Source organism: Pteropus vampyrus, unplaced genomic scaffold, assembly GCF_000151845.1.
Source record: "Pteropus vampyrus isolate Shadow unplaced genomic scaffold, Pvam_2.0 Scaffold131, whole genome shotgun sequence".
NCBI classification, from domain to species: Eukaryota; Metazoa; Chordata; class Mammalia; order Chiroptera; family Pteropodidae; genus Pteropus; species Pteropus vampyrus.
In genome coordinates this window covers 1477297-1495905 of record NW_011888912.1, presented here as the reverse complement: position 1 = coordinate 1495905, position 18609 = coordinate 1477297, and the positions used below count along the sequence as shown (strand labels likewise).

Below are 18609 nucleotides of genomic sequence, written 5' to 3'. Positions count from 1 at the left end.
GATTTCGCTCTGATGCACTCGAAAGCCATCGGCAGGTTGCGAGAGGACAGGCAGGAGCGGCCTTGGGTTTCGGGGCTACTCTGGCTGTCGGGTAGAGAGTGGGTCGGAGAAGGGGAGTCCTTCAGAATGGATCACAGCAGGTGAGATCGAGTTCGGTTCAATATTTTCCCCTCGCACAGCTAGCTAGTCATACCACATCATTAACTAACTTGTCTTGCTTTGAACCACGTTCGCTGACATTCCACGGCCCCCCGTATGCAGCTCTGTCTCCCCCATCCGCTGTGCAGCAATCTGCGCCAGCACGAAAGCATCCGATCGCTGTGGCTTTGTCTTGCAGTGCAGGACGAGGCTCAGCCGCCCCCTTCCCCCGCAGGAAGGTCTCGAGTGTTCCCACACCAGTGGTTTTCAAACTTTGGGAACATCAGAGTCACTGCTTCTTCACAACGTGACCAGGGCGTTGGCATTTTGAAAGCTCCCCAGGGGATCATAACATGTGGCAAAGTTCAGCCACTGCTGTCTCACATGTGCATTTTCCTGGATGAATCTTAACACGATTTGGTCAAGTCTCGCTCACCCCTCTCCAAACTCCTCTTGTTATTCCGGTTGGGATTGCACTGCATTTTGAAATTTAGAATTAACTCATTTAGGGAGAATGGACATTTTACAGCATTTAGCCTCTCTGCCTGGCGACGAGACACGCAGCTTCTCGTGTACTTGAGTCTTCTTGTTCAGCTCTTCGGGACTTCGTCTCGTTGCTGGCGCAGGTGGGAGCTTTTCCATGTGTCCTTGAACTTGGTTGAACGTGTGTTGGGAGGCCAGTGGTTTTATTCTTTTAACCTGTGTTTAACGTGCTCTGTGCTAGCTTTTGCCCCCCTCACGTTCACACAGGTGACATTTCCTTCTTCTATCTGCGTGCGTCCAAAGAGCTTTGCCTAAAAGTTCAAAGGCACCTAAAAAGTAGGACTTGGTAGCTTGCTGTGGGAATGTGGCCTTGATCCCGTGTTGAATTCATCAGTCCCTCGTCCCTTCCGTCTCTCATTCACGGTGTCCTGCTGTGTACCAGGGATAGTTGGTCGTGGGGTGGCAGCAGGTTAGTAAAACTCAGAAGCATTGGCCTCTGCTGTCTGACAGACTCTGTGGGAAAGCAAACACGTGAATAATAAAAGGATAGAGTATTATAATGCTTCGCCACAGAAACCCGAATGGGGTTACCTAGAGACACAAAGAAAGAGCTGTTAGTCCGAGGTGGGAGCCGGGAGAGGCATTGGGAAAGGCGACCCTTGACCTGAGTTTGTGTTTGACATTTTTATCAACTGCTGGGATTAGGAAAGAAGGCATGCTTATCACACTTGCAGATCCAGGCAGCTGTGGAGCCACTGCGGCTGAGTCCCAGATCCCACAGCCCACACCCGCGAGCCGCCTCCTCTGCCCGGGGGAGGGTCTTGCTGTCAATTTGTGAAAAACGCAACATCTGTGAAGCATAGAGCGACAGAGTGACGGTGCCTGTAATACAAAACTCAGAGACACACCGGACGACAAACTCAGGAATTTTTTAAAAAAGCATTGTGATAGCAATACCTCTAGGAGTTGATACAAAGGAGATAACTGGACAAGCCCAGAGAGACTTTATGAGAGTTCAGTGTATAAAAGTGTAAGTTGGGAACAAATTACTCGTTTGTTAACTTGTGCTTCGCAAAGGCAACAGAATACGGCCTAACTCTTCAAAATAATGCTTTAATCGTCTGTATAAAGGTGTATAGGCCGAGAGAAAACAGCACATTACAAGACAGAATACAAGGTGGTCCCATTTTTCTTTTTTTTAAATGTACTTTCCAAAGAACAGCGAACGTTGGCGAGGATGCGGAGAAGAGGGAGCCCTCGTGTGTTGTTGGTGGGACTGCAAATGGGCACAGCACTATGGGAGACGGTCTGGAGGTTTCTCAAAAAGTTAAAGTGGATCTACCTTTTGACCCAGCAATTTGCACTTCTGGGTGTTTACCCAACGAAAACCAAAACGATAATTCATAAAGATCTATACACCCCGTATTCATGGCAGCACAATTTACAATAGCCAAGATATGGAAGCAACTTACATACCCATCAACAGACGACTGGATAAAGAAATTATGGTTCATATATACAATAGAATATTACTTGGCCATTAAAAAAATGAAATCCTACCATTTGCAACAACATGGATGGACCTAGAGGTTATCATGCTGAGTGAAATAAGTCAAACAGAGAAAGATAAATACCATGTGATTACTTATATGTGGAATCTAAGGAACAAAAAACCCAAACTAATCAAAAACTGACAAATATAGAGGACAATTTGGTGATGGACAGAGGGGATGGGGGTTTGAGGGCCTGGGAGAATGGGGTGAAGGGTTAAAGAAGTACAAATTAGTAGTTGATGGTCACAGGGATGGGGAGCACGGCATAGGGAATGCAGTTAGTATTACTATATTGGCTGTGTGGAGGGCCAGAGGGGAGAAGGGACAATTAGGGGATCGTTTTATAAACAATATAAATGTCTAACCAATGGACCGTATACACGAAACTAATAAAAAAATTGTACATTCATATCAGTATACAGTTTTTTTAAACAAAAATGGAGTTATACAGTTTAGCAACTTGCATTTTTACGTGTTATGCCGTAGACCTCTTTCTATACTAAAAAGTGATAAAATGGCAAAACAATTATCGATACAACTAAATTTTTAGAAACGATTTATAAACTATTATGAATGATGTTCGTATTCTTCGATACGGTTACAGATGTAAACGTTTATGTCTCACTCCTAGGTACTAGAATTTGGGGTGATTTTTACTTTCTTCTCTGTACTTTTACCGCCTGACTTTTTTACAAGGAGCGAATATTTTTTAAAAAGCGACAAACTCCTCTTTTCATCATGGGAAGCTCGTCTACATACCAAAACACAGCGGACGGAACAAAAGAGAGCGAACAGCGAAGCTCCGACTTCATAGCCTCCAAATAAAACTCGCGAGAGGGGGCGGGCCAGCCTGACGGCCCACGTGGCCGTGGCCGTGGCCGTGGCCGTGGCCGGACCTGGGGTTTTTGTTTGCCCCGCCCTGCATGCGTGCGTGCGCGTGCGTGCGTGCGTGCGTGCGTGCGTGCGAGGCGTCGCTGAAGCCCGGATGCAGCTCCAGGCCTTGCGCGCGGCTCCGGCGCGTGGACAGTGAGCCCGGCGCCCGCCACCTGCGCCAGCGCGGCACCGCGGCGAGCGACCGGACATCGTGGGAGACGCTCAGAGGACGAGATTGGACACACGGTCACGGCTCCATCTTGAGAAAACTCACCACCAGCCCGGAAGACGGCTCGGTCCGCGGCCTCCGCACGTTTCGTGAGCCGGCGGCGGCCAGCAGCGCGGGGTTCGTGCGTGCGGCCTGCGGAGCAGGGCGGTGGCATCCCAGGGAGGCCGAGTGCGGCCCGGCGTCACCATGGGAGCCAGAGCTCACAGACCCGCTGCCCGCAAGGCACGCAGGGCAGTGCGTCCCCGCGCTCTCGGCTTTCGGGGGCGGGGGGGGGGGGGGGGGCAGGTGGCCAGTGGCGGGGACGTCGTGGTGCTGGATGACACACACGCTCCAGGTGACACATACGCTCCCTTCTAATTTTAAGATTCGATGGTTTAGTTTTTCCTGCGCAAATGTGCGTCGTCACTGGCCGCATGTCCTGTCCCCTCCTGGCCGTGGTTTCACTGTCCCAGTCCCTTTAAAGCGCAGCCTCACGCTCCTCTGTTGCAGGAGCCCGTGGCCCGGAGGCCGGGGCACTGCTTGGAACGTGTTTCTCGTGTGAGCTCGTGCTATGGGGCTGGGCGCACCCCAACGGCCTTTGTCTCTCTGGGGCAAAGTCTCGTGCGCACGAGGTGTGCAGTGCCACCTGCAGCTGTCACGAGGTCACGATCCTCGTCCTCAGATGACCCACGAGGGTCACTCAGAGCAGGCCTCCAACTGATCCTGTCACCCTCTCCTGGCAAGGGTGCTCTTAGCCGAACCCCTATGCTGAACACAGTTACGAGCTGTAAATAGGGTTCTTTTAACACAGTGTTTAAAAGTGACCGTTTTGACCAAGTCATCTGTACCAGGGACCGTCTAAGCCCGTGATGCCACCGCGAACCTCATTTCTAACCCCTACCCAGTCTTTTCTCCCGTCCCTGTCCCCTCACAAGCCTTAGCACCGTCGCCATTCCTGCTCCGTGACATAGTGCCAGCTCCCATCTACACAAGGGCGCAGTGCTTTGGGGACTGACCTCAAGGCCTCTGATGGGCTTTTTACTTATTTCTCCTTATTTTCCATTTGCGCCCTTTCCATAGTGACAGTCTCTGTAATGATAAAGCCTTTAGTTGGTCTCGCTTAGAAGTTCTCTTTCCACGCAATCATAACTGACTCATTCACTCCGTGATCCATTGGACTTGACGGAATGTTCCATCCAACAGCGGGGACCCGAGGAGGAACGAGGTATAGTCCCACCCTCAAGAGGCCCCCACTGCAAAGGGCTTGACTCTCCATCCTGGGTGTCCCCGAGATGAAAAGTCAAACTTTGGGACGGTCAAGGCCCAGCAGTGACTTCTACTAGCGAATTCTCTCCTCAAAGGCCATCTTAAAGAATTGGGTTTTTGCTGAGAAGGCAGCTTTCTGGGGAATGCCAGCTCACCCTTTGACACTCATGTAAAACACGCAGGACAGTGTGGCATCTGACCAGCCAAACACCCTGGACTCAGCCGGTCCTGCGGAAGTCCAAGCGCTCTCCAGACACCGCCTGCACCGCCCTGCTTCCCCCGCCTGCCAGCGGGGCCAGCTCTCCTCGGAGGCTCTCTCCTCGAATGACCGAGATGCTGAGGTTCTCAGATGGGGGAGAGCCTTAGAGGACACTGCCCCACTGATAGGGACAGCGACCGTCGTCCTCTGAAATCTCAGCATCATCTCTGCGTCCACTTAAACGCCCAAGTGCGGTGGGGACGGCGGACTGTGTGCAGCTCGGTCGCTTCTGGGCGTGTCCGTCCTTCGCCCCAGACATGGCAGAATGGCAGCCTGCGTTTTCACATAGGGATTCTCGCCCTTGAGCCTCGCCGAGTGTCCTGAGCTAGAAAAAGGAGTCACAAGTGTTAAGTGTCATTCAGGGTAACCTGGACCGCGCCGGTGGCTTTTGTGACCCAAACTCAGAGCCGCAGATGCTCACGTGGCCGAAAGTGGGACTGTCATAAGTAACTGGGGCGTCGGGTGCTAGCCGCCCTCCCTCTGCCCCAAGTACCATTCTCCCGAGTGTCAAGCGTGTGCTCTGCTCTTGAAGTGTGTGTCACCGTCGTCAGTAGGCGCGCAGAGCCTGTTACCCCTCCGTGAATTCCAGGAGGAGGCGGCGTGCTCTTAGAGAAAGACGATGTGCTAGGACCTGGGTTTGAGTCCCTGTGACCCTCTGGGCTGTGACCTTGGGTGAGTTCGTGGCCTTCCCCGAGATGCTTTCCCTATCTACGAATGGATTATTTTGGGACTAAGTTGACAAAGTCCGTGACGTGTCTAGCAGACAGCAGGACATGATGTAGTCTAGACCATCGTCTGTTTTCCCCAGACCCTATGAGATGCCGAAGGGATCACTTTATAAAACCAAATGAATTAAACCAAAACAAGATACAAAGGAATTTTTAAAAAGGGAAAGCACAGATTTCAAATTCTGCCTTTGCGGTTCCTGACTACTTCACTCCAGGACTGTGGTCATGTGCAGAGCCGCCCGTCATGTGCAGGCTGGGGTCCCGTGTCCCACTGCGGGCTCCAGGACCGGATGCAGCCCCTCTTGTTGGCTGTGGCCACATTCTCTATAATCAGGTTTTCCGCTTAATCTGACTTTGCAGCGTTGATTTCGTTCTTGTCACGTCTATTGACGAATGCCATTCAGAACTCAGTTCAGAATCACAGTCTCCATCCCTTCAAACTCATGGTGAAATTTATGGATTATCATTTTCGGTAGAAACCCAAGTTCTCTGTAGATCTGCTCATGCTGCGTTTCTCAGCAAGTAACGTTGTAAAAGGTCAGAAATTCCAGGCAACTATTTTTGTGCCCCACTCATAACGTCTGTCTAATAACGGTTCTTTGTTCCAAAATAGTTTATTAGTTTCCTTAGAAAGACATTGAAGTTCGTTATGGATGGCTTTCCCCGAAAATTTCCCAAACTATTAAAGTGAGGCTGATGAGTACATTACATACAATGTAAACAGAACTCTGAAAAGAAAACAATTTAACGTAAATGTAACAACAATGCGAACGCTTTTGTAACGTGCTATGTGAAAACAACTCCTCAGGCTATAAAGCAGAGTGAGTCCCCCTCACTTTTTTAAAAAGACCATATGTGCACTTTTAGGTCTTAAAAAAAAAAAAAAAGACTAGAAAGGTATGTACCAGACTGATAACAGTGGTTGTCCCCAGGTTGTAAACTTACAAGTAACTTTTAAAAGTAACTTTCTAACTCATAATTTATGGATCAAGAGGAAAGTAGTCTAAAATGAGCATACGTCACTTATTTTAAAAAGGGTTCGAAAAAGCTCCAAAAGGGATTTTAATTTTTAAAATGTGACTTTTAAGGTGAAACTGGGGTGGAGAATTGTATTATGGTTTTTTAAGTGTAAAGAGCTCTTCTAAATCAATACGCTCGCAAGTGCCTCAGTAGAAATATTTACAAAGGACCTGAACAAATAGTTCACAGAAGAAGCTTCGATGTCCCACATAGGTATAGAAAGCTAGAGCTCATTCTTAAAAATGAATTGAAATTAAAGACGACAAAATATCGAATTTTCATAAATTCTTTCATGCTGGCGCAGGAGAGAAAGAGGAACAGGAGCTACCGTCTATTGAATGTTTCCTTATGGTCAGCACTGAACTAAGCCTTGAAGCGTAGGTAACTTGTAAGTGGTGAATATAGAGCCAGACAGAACTGTTTGACTCACAATCCCAGACTGAACCGTCTGATTGTTGAGTCAAAGACTACAAACATTAAGTCTTCTGAAAAATATTGTCGGATTGCTTCTCAGTGATTTACGTCAAAACAAAGCCTCTCATTAATCGATTAAAGTCTCCCTTCTAGGGGTTTACCTCTCATCTGAGGAAATAATCATATGAACAAGGATGAAAACAAAAGTACAAAAGCGAAATGTGTAAATTAGAGAAACAGCGAAATGCGTGATGTCATGTCCTATTTTGCTCTTCTTGAAAATTGTTCTTTTAAGAGACTTACAATGACCTAGCAAAATGCTTGCGATATCATGTTTGAAGCCAATAAAATACCCCAGCCATTTGTTGAAGCCCCGGGCCCAGGTACAGAACTTCTGGGCGACCCTTCTTGTGGCTCACTTATAAATCTATAAGGAAAAAAGTTTTCAAAAGATGCCCAGATTACATGATTAATATCATAGTATCCACGAAATAAGGACACTGTTAAAAGGAAAAGAAAAAAAATTCAGAGAATAAAGCCGAGTTTTTGAAAATTAAAATAATATGGTATGGCAAATGAAAACTCAATAAAAGGTAAGAAGAAAATGTTGAGGAAATATCCCAGAAAGTGGAATAAAAAGAGAAAGAGATGAAATGTAAGAAAAAAAAGAAGAAAATTAGAGATTCTATGCAGGATGCCCAACGTTCAAATGGTAAGATGCTCCGAAGGGGTTTGGGGGCAGAAAAATTAAGGGAAGGAGAGGAAATCATCAGATAAACAATCTAAGAAAATTTCCCAGACATGAAAGAAGACTTTTCAGACTGAAAGGGCCCCCAAATGTCCAACTCAGCGAATGAAATGTCACATCCGCTAACATCATCAAACACTAGGCGAATGAAATGTCACATCCGCTAACATCATCAAACACTAGGCATAATGAGGAATAAGCAGCCAGACAAAATAAAAGTTTTCACAGAAAGCATCAAGAATAAGAATGACAAATAATTCCTCTACAGCAGCCCTGAAAGTTAGAAGATAAAATCATCTCCAAACTAAAATTCGGTAGCATCGACGGCGTATGAGGAAAAATGAAAGATTTTCTGGTTATGTGGAGACGAAGCCTTGCCACCCCTTCACCCTCTCCCTGGAGGTTATTGAAGGATGTGCTCCACCAAGAAGAAGGCGTAAACACACAGGAAATCCAGGGGTGCACAAGGTGTGTGTGTGTGGGGGGGGTGGGGGGGTTGGTTAAAGAGAGCCAAGTTCATGTTTTCCACTGGGGAAAGTCCATAGAATGAAAATTGAAAACCAGGAAGTGGCAGTGTAAGCATATTATTTAGACATCGTTGAGTTATATGAAAACAATTAGCTAAAAAAGTAAACTCTCATTCCCCTCTGGGGAATGGGAAATTGGAGGTGGAGGTTAATGGTTTTTATTACAGGTCCTGGAGAATGCACATGAGTAACTTTGATGGGATAAAAATTAAATTTAAAAAATCGATGTAGGTAATGTTGTTATCAGCCGCTGACAGCACGTCTGTGAGCAGCTGCGTTAACGCGATCTGACTGGATCGCTCTCCGACAATCTAACTTCACACGGAAATGGCACCCAGAGAGTCTAGGAGTGGTTGACACGTATCCTAGATGCATCTCTCAGAGTAGCAGGTGTCTCAAGCCTTTGGCGCGTGCCGGGATGCGGTCGATGGATGCTTGAAACCCTGTCCAATGCCCGAAATGCTGGTGTTCTGTGTGTTCACAGAAAGGGCATCCAGTGGCTTAGAGGCCCGACGCAGAAGGCAGCTCAGTCCCTCTCTGGAGCCACACCGAGGAGCACTGTGCTCGCTTGCAGACTGGGGGTCAGCACGCTTTTTTATGGATGCGGGAGTGGGGTGGTCCCTGCAAGTACGCTTCGAATATTTTTAGAGCTATCTAGAGCCCCGAAGTAACACAGAGGGCTTGTTTTGGCCTAAAAAACTCTGAGCTCTCAGGACGTCCACCCGGAGGCACTGCCAAGGACCAGCCTGTCAAATGGCCATTTTACAGCTATTTTAACATTGAAGTCCTTCCGCTGAATGCACCGCTCTTCCTATCAGTATATTCGAAGCTAAGTTGCTGCTTCCTACTCTGCTAAGAAATAGGACCAGCGGCTTCTGAGGTCAGCACCCAGGTGAGAGAGAACCTCCAGGCCGTGGCTGAGCGGTAGGAGCTTATGCAGTTCCTAGAATGTTTTGTACTCGTAGGAGTGAAGCTTCTTTCCCCCATTTGAGCAGCGATATTATACTACAAGTTTGAAAGAGAAAAACTAATAGTTCGAGACTTAGAGACAAGTTGGTTACTGTTTATGAAAGTCTGGTTACGTTGCAGAGACCCACATTATGCTCCACGTCTTGTGGTGGAATAAGACAGCAGGTAAGCCACCTCGCCACTCTTGAAAGCTGCTTCAGCTTCTCCTAAGGCTGCAGGAGGAGTCCAAAACCTTGTTGGATAAGATATTCAAGATATTTGGCAGAAATAGCAGACTTAATCCATTTCACCTTTTAAAGGTAGATTAGACAAGATTTTAAGTCCAACTAAGGAATTTGTGCTTATACACTATCTTCCGTAAGAAAGTCACCAATTAATTTCTCGTCTACCATATGAAGTGGGCAAGGATGATACCTGTTAAGCGCCAAAGAGAAGCAGACACGGACGAGCCAGTTTGTTCGCGTGAGCACGTGCTGTAGCAGAGCAGATGCCAGACCAGCAGCCAACGGTCCAGGCTCTCCGACCTCGTTTTCCAACATTGGACGAGTCATTTGTTTTCCTCCTTTAAAAAATGGGATGTCCCGAAGTCAAAATGAGGCCATGCTCCGCCAGTGTAACTTACAATGTTTGAAAACGAACACAAATGCCAGGAACTGCGAGAGGGAACCAGCCCGGTCTCCCCTCAGGAAAACCCACTGGGATTAGCCTTCCTGGGGGATTTCCAGACATCTTGGCCTTGTGTCATCTTATTGTTGATTTTACAACTTTCGCGCTCATTCTGTATTGCAGAAAGATTTTTGGGGGGGGAATGGGGGTGGGTATGGGTGTAATATGGTGATTTTACACCAGTCAGTGAATGTATCATAGAGGATGATAGAATTCTGAACGCCGACCGTCCAGGCAGTTTACACCCGCGGCCGACTGTGCTCACAGGACGCGCTCCACAGGGTGTGTCCAGCCACGCGGGGCCCGGTGAAGGTCGACCTGAACGGCATGTTGGGTCAAGCCGGCACCTCGGCACGGGACCCGGGTGGACTGCACGCGGATGTCCACGTGCTGTGCATTCCAAGAACTGTACTTGGCTTTGGCAAAAGATGCAACCCGATGTGACGCCAAGATTTCGATGCTTTCTTCGTTTTTCATACCTTCCAACAGACGGCGGCCAGTGCTCGGCGAATTGGTTCGCGCCGAACGATTTATCCAAATTCCACGAAGGAGGCTATTGCTGCCTCTCTCTGGCTCGCATCAACAGTTCGTCACCAGCGTCCTGTCACCAGATGGCGAAGTCACGTAATAGCCCGTTTTCCTTGGCTGGTCCGCTGTATGTGAGTATCATCCAGACCCAGCAGGAAATGTGGGACTCACTGTTAGCTCTGACCTTCTGGGAGGTTCTCAGAAACAATGGCTCATTCGTTTCTGCTAAAATGTGAAGGTATTCTTTCAAAACGCTTTCCTAGAAATGTGTAGTGACATCTTTTAAAACGAAAGTGAAAGTCTAGATTTATAACCGATAAAGTTCATCAGTAATTAACAGAGTAGCTGCTCTGGACAGTTCAGATTTATTAGGTTTTTATGGTGATAGAGCCCTTTCTGTATTATTCGATTATAAAAGAAGCACAAACTCATTGGAGAAATAAGGGAAAGATTGAAAAGGCAGGAAAAAGACATTTCCTTAAATTTTACCACATAGTAGCCAAGTTTAAACTTCTTGGTGTATGTCCATTTTTTCTATGTGTACTTTTACACAGTGATTATATTGTGATACAAGTTTGTATGTAGCTTTTTGTCATTTAACGGCTTAGGGTATTTATTGCCCCATGCTACTAAAAATCTTTTAAAATCTATTTTAGAAAATATTTTTGGATAATAAAAGAAGTAGAAAATTTGAAAAATGTGTAATATTATAAGAAAAACAAAGACGAACCACGATCCTACAACTCATCGTGAATACTTTGGCTATTTCCTTCCTTTCTCTTTAAACGTGTTTTCCTTCACGTCACTGAGATAATACTTTTTGCAGCCTGTTTTCCTTCACTCGTGTCTTAAGCAGCTTCCCACAGGATTAACAGTCTTTTTGTGAAATTTATTTTTAATGTCTGCATAACGTTATGTTATACCAACATGTCAGAATGGGCACAACCACCCCCGACCCAGGCAGGGCGCTCCTGACAGTTCAATTCCTTGTCTCTTGGGCATGAGACCTTCTCCCGTTGGTCACTATGATTGTCCCTTTTTCTTAGGACGCAGAATCCCATTTCTCCAGGGATCCTTAATAGTTAACTTTGCATTTTCTCAGTATCAGAATCCACATCGGTGAGTCTTTCTTCGCTGCTTATACACAAGTGTTTTCGTTTTGCTCTCCCACTGAGGTGTCAGTCCTGAGGGTAGAGACCAGTCTGTGGTGCGCATTAATGGGGGAGCCCACATCCCTCAGGAGGCTAGTTCTGTCCCCTTCTTCCTCCTCTGGCTCTAGCCTGAATGGAAGTGGTCATCTGCTTTATGATCTTGCTTTTCTGATCATAGGATTGGTTAAGGGCTAGGCTCGTAAGCCAGTCTGAGCCAATCACAATCGTCCATTCCTTTGACCACAGATATTGGTTCACGGAGCAACATGTGACCCAAATGCGGCCAGAACCCTATCCCAAGAGTTGAGGGGGTAAAGCCGGTTCCCCCTGTGTACAGGAGCTGTGTGAATGAGAGCCTGGGCATCTCCACCAGAAAAAGATGATCCGGGAGAATGGCCGAGACGCACACAGAATTCTCTGTTCATTACTTGATTTAATTGTTCAACTATTTAGTTGATTCCGATAGCTATCCTTTCAACAAATCTCCTCCCTTTTTGTTTTATCTCGTTCGAATTGGGTTTCTGTCATTTGCAACCAAAGAGTCCTGTTCATATGATATTTAAATTAAAATTCGAAATTATCATAGCAAAGATCTGTATAATAATAACCCTTATATGCTGTCTATCATATCCGGCCAATTGTCTTAACTTAAAAAAAGCTATAGAAGAAAATTTTGTTGCCAAAACTCTTTAAAGTTCTGGCCGGAAATTCTTCCTAATCTATTAACTTCCTTTTGGTTACAACCTAAAAATCGATGCACAATTGAATTTATTTCATCTTCAAATAAGGCAAACTCCAAGCTCTCTAAAGTTACACACTCTTATTTGCTGACTACCCCTTAAAACTGTGATGTGTTCATTTTACATAACAAATATTACCAGATGCTTATTTTGAGCCAGGTATTGGGTTGAAATTTTTGCTCATTTGTTCCTCTTGACAAACCTCTGAGGTCAGTACTGTTAATATCTGTTTCTAATGAGGAAACAGAAGCACAGACAGATTGAGTAACTTGCCCTGGGTCACAGAGCTCGAGCCAGCAGAGCTGGAATTAATTCTTAAATCGTATTATGCATAAGGGCATAATGAAGTTTACACTGAGGCGTGTGTAGAAATGGAGATTCTTGAGACCTCCTACTTCAGAACCAGACCAAGAAAAGGTGAGACTACTTTTTAGATTTTTTTTACATTTACCCCAAAATTGTGATCTCTCACCTGCAGCCTTTAGTGACTGTGAATTTGGCTGAGAATACCTGTCACCGCCTCTGACTTCTGTAATAGGATGAGGTTCTGCCACATGTGATTGTACCTCCTGCACGTCTCTGCGTCCTCACGACCGTCTCCTGAGCTTCGGTCTCTTACGCCGACGATAACTTCCTGACCGGCTGTCCTGCCTCCAGCCTCTGCGTCTTCAGTCCATCTCCCTCATCATCACTAGCATTAATTAAACAACAAAACTCATGACGTCGCTTTCCTGGTTAAAACTCTGCAGTGACATCCTTTCCCAGAGAAAAATAGCTGAGCTCCTTGACATGACATGCGAGTCCTGCCACCGCCTGGTCCTGTCGTCCCCCTGGTCTCATCAGCTCCCCTTCTCCCGCTTGAAAGCCACTGGCTCTGGCAATTCTGAGCTCCTGGCGGGTCCTGCGGACAGCTCTGTGGTCTCACAGCACGGTGCCTTTCCAGAGTCTCTCCCTGAAGTCCCCTTTCCCAGGCCTCTCCTGATCACTCTTCTTGCCCCTTCGAGAGTCTGATCTTCAGAAAAGGATCAAACCCAGTGCAGAACGTGAGAGGCGATCACCAAAAGATTGTCAGTCCCCTTCCACGATGCGCCCTCTTTCCCTGGCAACGCTGATGAGTCGTTCTACTGTATACACTACGTAGGTTTCTCTAATTCTACTAATGAGAATGAATTCACATTTATTTAAAAAATATAAACCCGCTTTAAAATCGATTCACTTTAAATAAACTCGTTTACAGCTTTTTATTCAAATTTATTGTAGTCTTCATATTCAAGTAACAGGAATGAAGAGAAACCCTACAGTCTCATCCCCAAATCAAATCAATATTTCATCTGTGCATCTGATACTTAGATCCTACCCACGTGCAGGTTCTGTTTCCTGTATCCATGGCAACATGCTCCGTGGACCTGCATCTTCCTCCTCTTCTGCTGATAATGTCGTGCATGTTTTTCCAGATTGCTTCTGTCTCACTCGTTCCTGACTCCCCTCCTCTCCGTCTCGACCTTTCCTCTAGGAAACCAGTTTGGTGTGCGTCGTTCCACACCTTTCTCTTGTTTCGTCTAATCGGTTATATCTGGGGAGGGAAGAGACGATTTTGTTATTCGTTTTACAGAAATGAGACTACGTAACGCATGTGTCTCTTCTTCTTGCTTTCCTCATTCAGTGACGCATGGAAATCTCTCCCGGCTGACAGACGTAGCCCCGCGTCCTTCGTGCAGCTGCCTAGGATGCTAAGGGATGAAAAGCCACCACGTGTCCAGCGACTCCCGTGTCCATGGGTGTGCAGGCGGTTTCCAGTTCTTCGCCATCACCCCCCTCCTCCCGTGCCGCAACGGCGAGCTCAGCACCCACCGTGGTCCACTGATGCTTTCATTTCTGTGGGATTTAGTCCCCCCAATGGGCCTTGTGCATAGAGGGTCATTTGGAGCATGGTTTATAAATAAATAAATGCACGCAGCCTAGTGCCATACATTCAGAGACGTTCGGGAAGTGATAGTAATGACAAGAATATTTGACTATGTGGTGTCTAGCAGCCTTTTGATGGAAAAAGGTATGTTTTCTGGCAATGAGCAAGGATACATCATCGAACGAGAATTTGTTAGGAAAAGCACAAAAGACAACCTGGCAGTGCAGCAGCTGAGCGTCATTGTCGCAAAGCAGTTTCGCTCCTGGACTTGCGAGGCCTTCCACGCTCGCTGGAGCTCCGGGAATGTGGATGCAGATCCCCGACCGCGAGCTCTTCGCACCGCGAGGCCCTTTCAGCCAAGCTCCGCTTCGAAAGACCTCGCCAGCTGCCTGTGTCCAAGCCGGCGGCTTAAGCATTAGGAAGGTGTCTGTTTAAGGCAGTGTGTGTGGAGGAGCATCCTCTTAGGAGTCAGAACACTGACCCTCGGCTCTGCCAACCTGGAGCAAGCCACAAAATCCCTGTTTATAAAATCCAGCTCGCGAGAGGGTCGCCACCTGCTCGGCGGTACCGTAGCGAGGGACAGATGGGATCATGTAGTCGGCAGTGTGGGCAATATACTGGGTACGGGGGCACTTTCCTGTTCTTTGGCTCGCCAGGAAAGAACGTTTCACCACTTAAAAGAAGGCGATGTCACAGCAGCCACGTCATGCAGCATGAAAGAACAGAGCGACCGATACAAAAACCAAGGCCTCCGTGTCAGCCCTTGAAAACTACGGGCGGGCAGTTCAGCGGACGTCTCTAACATGAAAACATTTACGGAGCTGCCGCGGGCTTTAACGTTTCACGGCTCACGGAAATGAACGGGTATGATCCCCGCCCCCGACGTCTCTATTTTTAACTCCCGGACAGCGTGCGATGTGACATCCCCGTGGCCTCTCGCTAGCCCTGGCCCCTGCCCGCCCTTGCAGTGCACACGTGCGGCAGGGATCCAGCTGCTCTCGGACGCTTCCTGTCCCACTACTGTTGTTTGTACTGTGACGAAGCCATTGGGAATTGGTGCTTCCGGCGATGAACGCACCCGGTATGCCGTGCGGGAACAGATCTGCGGCTGGCCGAGCAGAAAGCACCGGCGAACGTGAGGGACCACGCATTCCAGACACGGGGCACGCTGTGAGCCCTTGCTCTTCGGGAGGACAGAACGCCGGTGTCAGGAGTTCCGGGAATGTCCACGCCAGTTGAAATTTGGCAGTTGGTTCCTTCCGGCTGTTCTTAGAGGTATTCGCTCTACAGGAATTGAAAAGTGCCTCACGGTTATAGCTTAAGATTTTTTATGTTTCGCAGTTTGTTTCGATTCTTCCCTTTGGAAAATGGAGGAAAGTGGGTGTTTACTGAGCAGTGAAGGGCTCATGAAATTCTGTAGAGTTAAACCTGAATCGTCACAACTGTCAGTAGCTGGTAGACGCAGAGGGGAAAAAAGTCATCACATGTGAAGCACACAAATGAACGATTATTATTAATGTTTTACCTTCCAACCGCGTGCGGTGGCGGCAGGTAGACAGTGCAGGAGAAAGAAACCACTCCTCGGGGTGGTTTCGAGTCTCAGAACTTGTCAGGGACTAGAAGTCACCGTTCTCCGGCTTGCCTCTTACGCTTCCAGCGTGCGTCAGTCAAAGAAAAAGGAGAAACAGAGAGCTGTTGAGATTGAAGCTGCCTTTATTCAAAGTCGTTTTTCAGTCTAAATCCTTTTATCCAAAGGGACATTTTAGTTGTCGATCATTTTACATTACTTTAAAGAGTTAACTATTAAAATTTAAAATGTAACACGGAAATACAGTAAATAAATATTTTGGTACATGCTCCACATTCTTTTATTCTACCAAGACATGGGAAAATGTGGATTTTTAAAAATTCTTGGAGAAGAAATATAAAACGTAGATCATAGGGAAAATGGATACATGCAAACTCTTAGAACCGTCTCTTCGATTTTCTGTCAATCTAAAATTGTCCTTAAAAAGTGAATTCTATTAAAAAAGAGACAAGAACAAAACTCATTTCCATTTTACTCAATATCCTTGTTCTGGGATTGTTTCCATTATCTATAAGATGTAAGGGTAAAACAAATATAAAAATATTCCTGCAATATGTTCCTTTTGAAAGTGTCATACTTTCTATTTGAACCACTTCCAGATTTTAGTCTGGACTCCTATTTAATGTGACTTAATTTAATACAATGTAGACTTTTATTTCCTTTGTAAGGAAAGAAACACATGGACAATTTCTTGTTCCCTATTATCTCTAATAAGTTTAAACCACGCAAGTCTTCTTTGCAAAGTTAAGATTTTCAGATGTAAGAGCAAGCTTTACATTTCACAATTAATTGTTCTCTAAAGCTAAGAACTAATAAAGCAGATTTTTAGAACTTTTAGAGGACACAATAAAAACGTATGCAATTTTACAACAGCCGATAATGTGAAACTTTATCATAACTTGAAGTGGTATTTTTAGTATTTAAAATTACACTTATTACTCTAAGTTTATCCTGTTAGCTGTTTTTTTATACATTGATATAAAAAAAGTTTACCCATTGAATACAGTAACAAATATATTCTAATTGCCGTAGTCTAAAGCAGTGCTTAGAAACCCCGATGCTTAGTGTTGTTTCTCTGATTACTTTGACAAGATTTTCTGAGTTTAATTTTTTTTATTTCCCAGCTATCTTTCCGAGACTGGCATGCTGATTTTTCTGATTAACTCTCTCTGTAGCCGGATTGGTATTTTTATTTTCTATTTCTAAAGAATTGAATAGCACCGCGACTCCAAGTGATGCGCTGGTATCTTATAAATGCTCAAGGTACGGCTTCTAATGTTGAAAAATAGAAAAATAAATTGACCTTGATGAAGTGTGTCTTCTTTTGTCTGTTCCCAGGAAAGTTTATTTCAGGTATTCCTACCGCTGAATGATTAGCGTTAACAGCTTTTCTCCTCCATTTTCTTTCAGAGTGTCTCTTCATCTTCCTGATATATGGGGTGCATGACACAGAGGTAAGTCTGCTCGGAGTATCTCAAGGCTGACAGAGTGAATGAGAGAAATGACAGGTTTCTTATCTTGATAACTGAGGAACAAAGTTGGCTTTTCATATGAGTGTCCTACTGCCCTTCATGCTTGGACTGGCTTATATGCATCCCGGCTCACCATTAAACACTGACACCCGGAACAAAGGGACAGCCTCATTTCTCATAGGCGCTAACGGATATTTTACTACTGCCTCAAGTTTTTGAATTCTCAGTCCTTTTGATATTTGACTAGACCTGACAGTATCAAAGTGTAACGGCTTCAGTGGCGGAATGCTTACATGTAGTTGCATGGAGTTAGAACAATACTAATATTTCTTATCTCAAAATGCTCATTAAATGTTGTCTTCTAAGTTTTCGAGCGGGCTCAGAGAGGCCCGTAAGGAATTGTTAATAATCTTTATGGTTTCGATGGTGAAGTTTCTCAGGGAAGTCATTTATTATTGAATTATGAGAAGTTCATTAGCTAGAAATACTTTGAGAAAAATGGAGTCGTCATTTCATTAAGAAAACGTGCTACGTACATAAGTTATTGTCCTAGTTCTACTTGTTTTATGAAAAAAATTCCTGTGACTCATGAATACTTTGTCAGGAAAGTTGCTGGTTTAGATTGTTGCATGCTTAATATGAAAGTGAGTGCCTCGTGTACATTAGGCACTAAACAAATCCTTGTTTGATTTTTGTTGAAATAACTTTGATTTCAAGATGTCAACCTTGTAATATTTCCAATTCTCAGGATTGTATACTGGGGAAGCTGAGTGAATCCTAGTGACCTTAGAAGGGCCTGGTGTGCAATTGTTCACGAGTCACATAAGGGGCCAGGCAGCAGTGTAACCTGGCAAGCAGGCTCATCAGAGCCAGACTGAGAAGGTGTTGGCATTTAAGCAGCATCTGATGATGAACTTGCGTGTGGGCGTGTCTTACAGGGCTGCTGAACCTGGATTACACGTGGCTTTCTTTTCCAGTAGCCGTCAGGTAGGTTGGCAGCAAGACTTTTTTTTTTTTTTTTTGCATCAGTACCTCTAGTGCGGTTTCCATGTAGGGTCCTCCCGCAAATGCAGAGAATGTGCGCCCATTATTGGAGTCCCCCACTGAGGACAGAGCGCGGTGCGCCCATTATTGGAGTCCCCCCACTGAGGACAGAGCGCGTTGCGCGAATAGGTGCAGAGCACTTGAAGTTGCATGTTTCTCGGTGGAATCAAAAGTACCCCAAGGGAGGCGCTTTCGGGTCTGGATTGATTCGATCGGTCCCCGGACCGCAAACTGTAAAGTGCAGAGGGCCCCAACGTGCAGGCCTCAGTCTGCACCCCCGTCCTCCGCCCCCCTCCCGCGGAGCTGCGCGCCCTCGGGGTCCGCCCCC

The 18609-nt window shown here is 46.0% G+C and overlaps 1 protein-coding gene and 1 long non-coding RNA gene across 4 annotated transcripts in view; one reads left to right on the top strand and one right to left on the bottom strand.

Annotated features, from left to right (window-relative positions):
- The window catches only part of ZNF281 (zinc finger protein 281), a 29061-nt gene that overhangs the window by 6444 nt on the left and 4008 nt on the right, over nt 1-18609 (top strand). The window contains exons 1-2 of one of the 2 annotated variants that reach the window (XM_023534799.1): nt 17194-17219; nt 18176-18224. The exons of the other annotated variant lie outside the window; for it this stretch is intronic. Coding sequence (XP_023390567.1) covers nt 17200-17219; nt 18176-18224 — 69 coding nt within the window. The 5' untranslated portion in view covers nt 17194-17199. Of the gene's footprint in view, nt 1-17193; nt 17220-18175; nt 18225-18609 lie in introns of those variants that run through there. 2 annotated transcript variants of the gene reach the window in all.
- LOC111744291 lies at nt 13539-17130 on the bottom strand. 2 transcript variants are annotated; one of them, XR_002782094.1, is made up of 3 exons: nt 17069-17130; nt 15703-15869; nt 13539-13844 (listed from the first exon to the last, which is right to left on the bottom strand). It is a non-coding gene; the product is annotated as an uncharacterized LOC111744291 (long non-coding RNA). The 2 variants fall into 2 exon arrangements; XR_002782093.1 differs by lacking the exon at nt 13539-13844 and adding an exon at nt 14326-15535.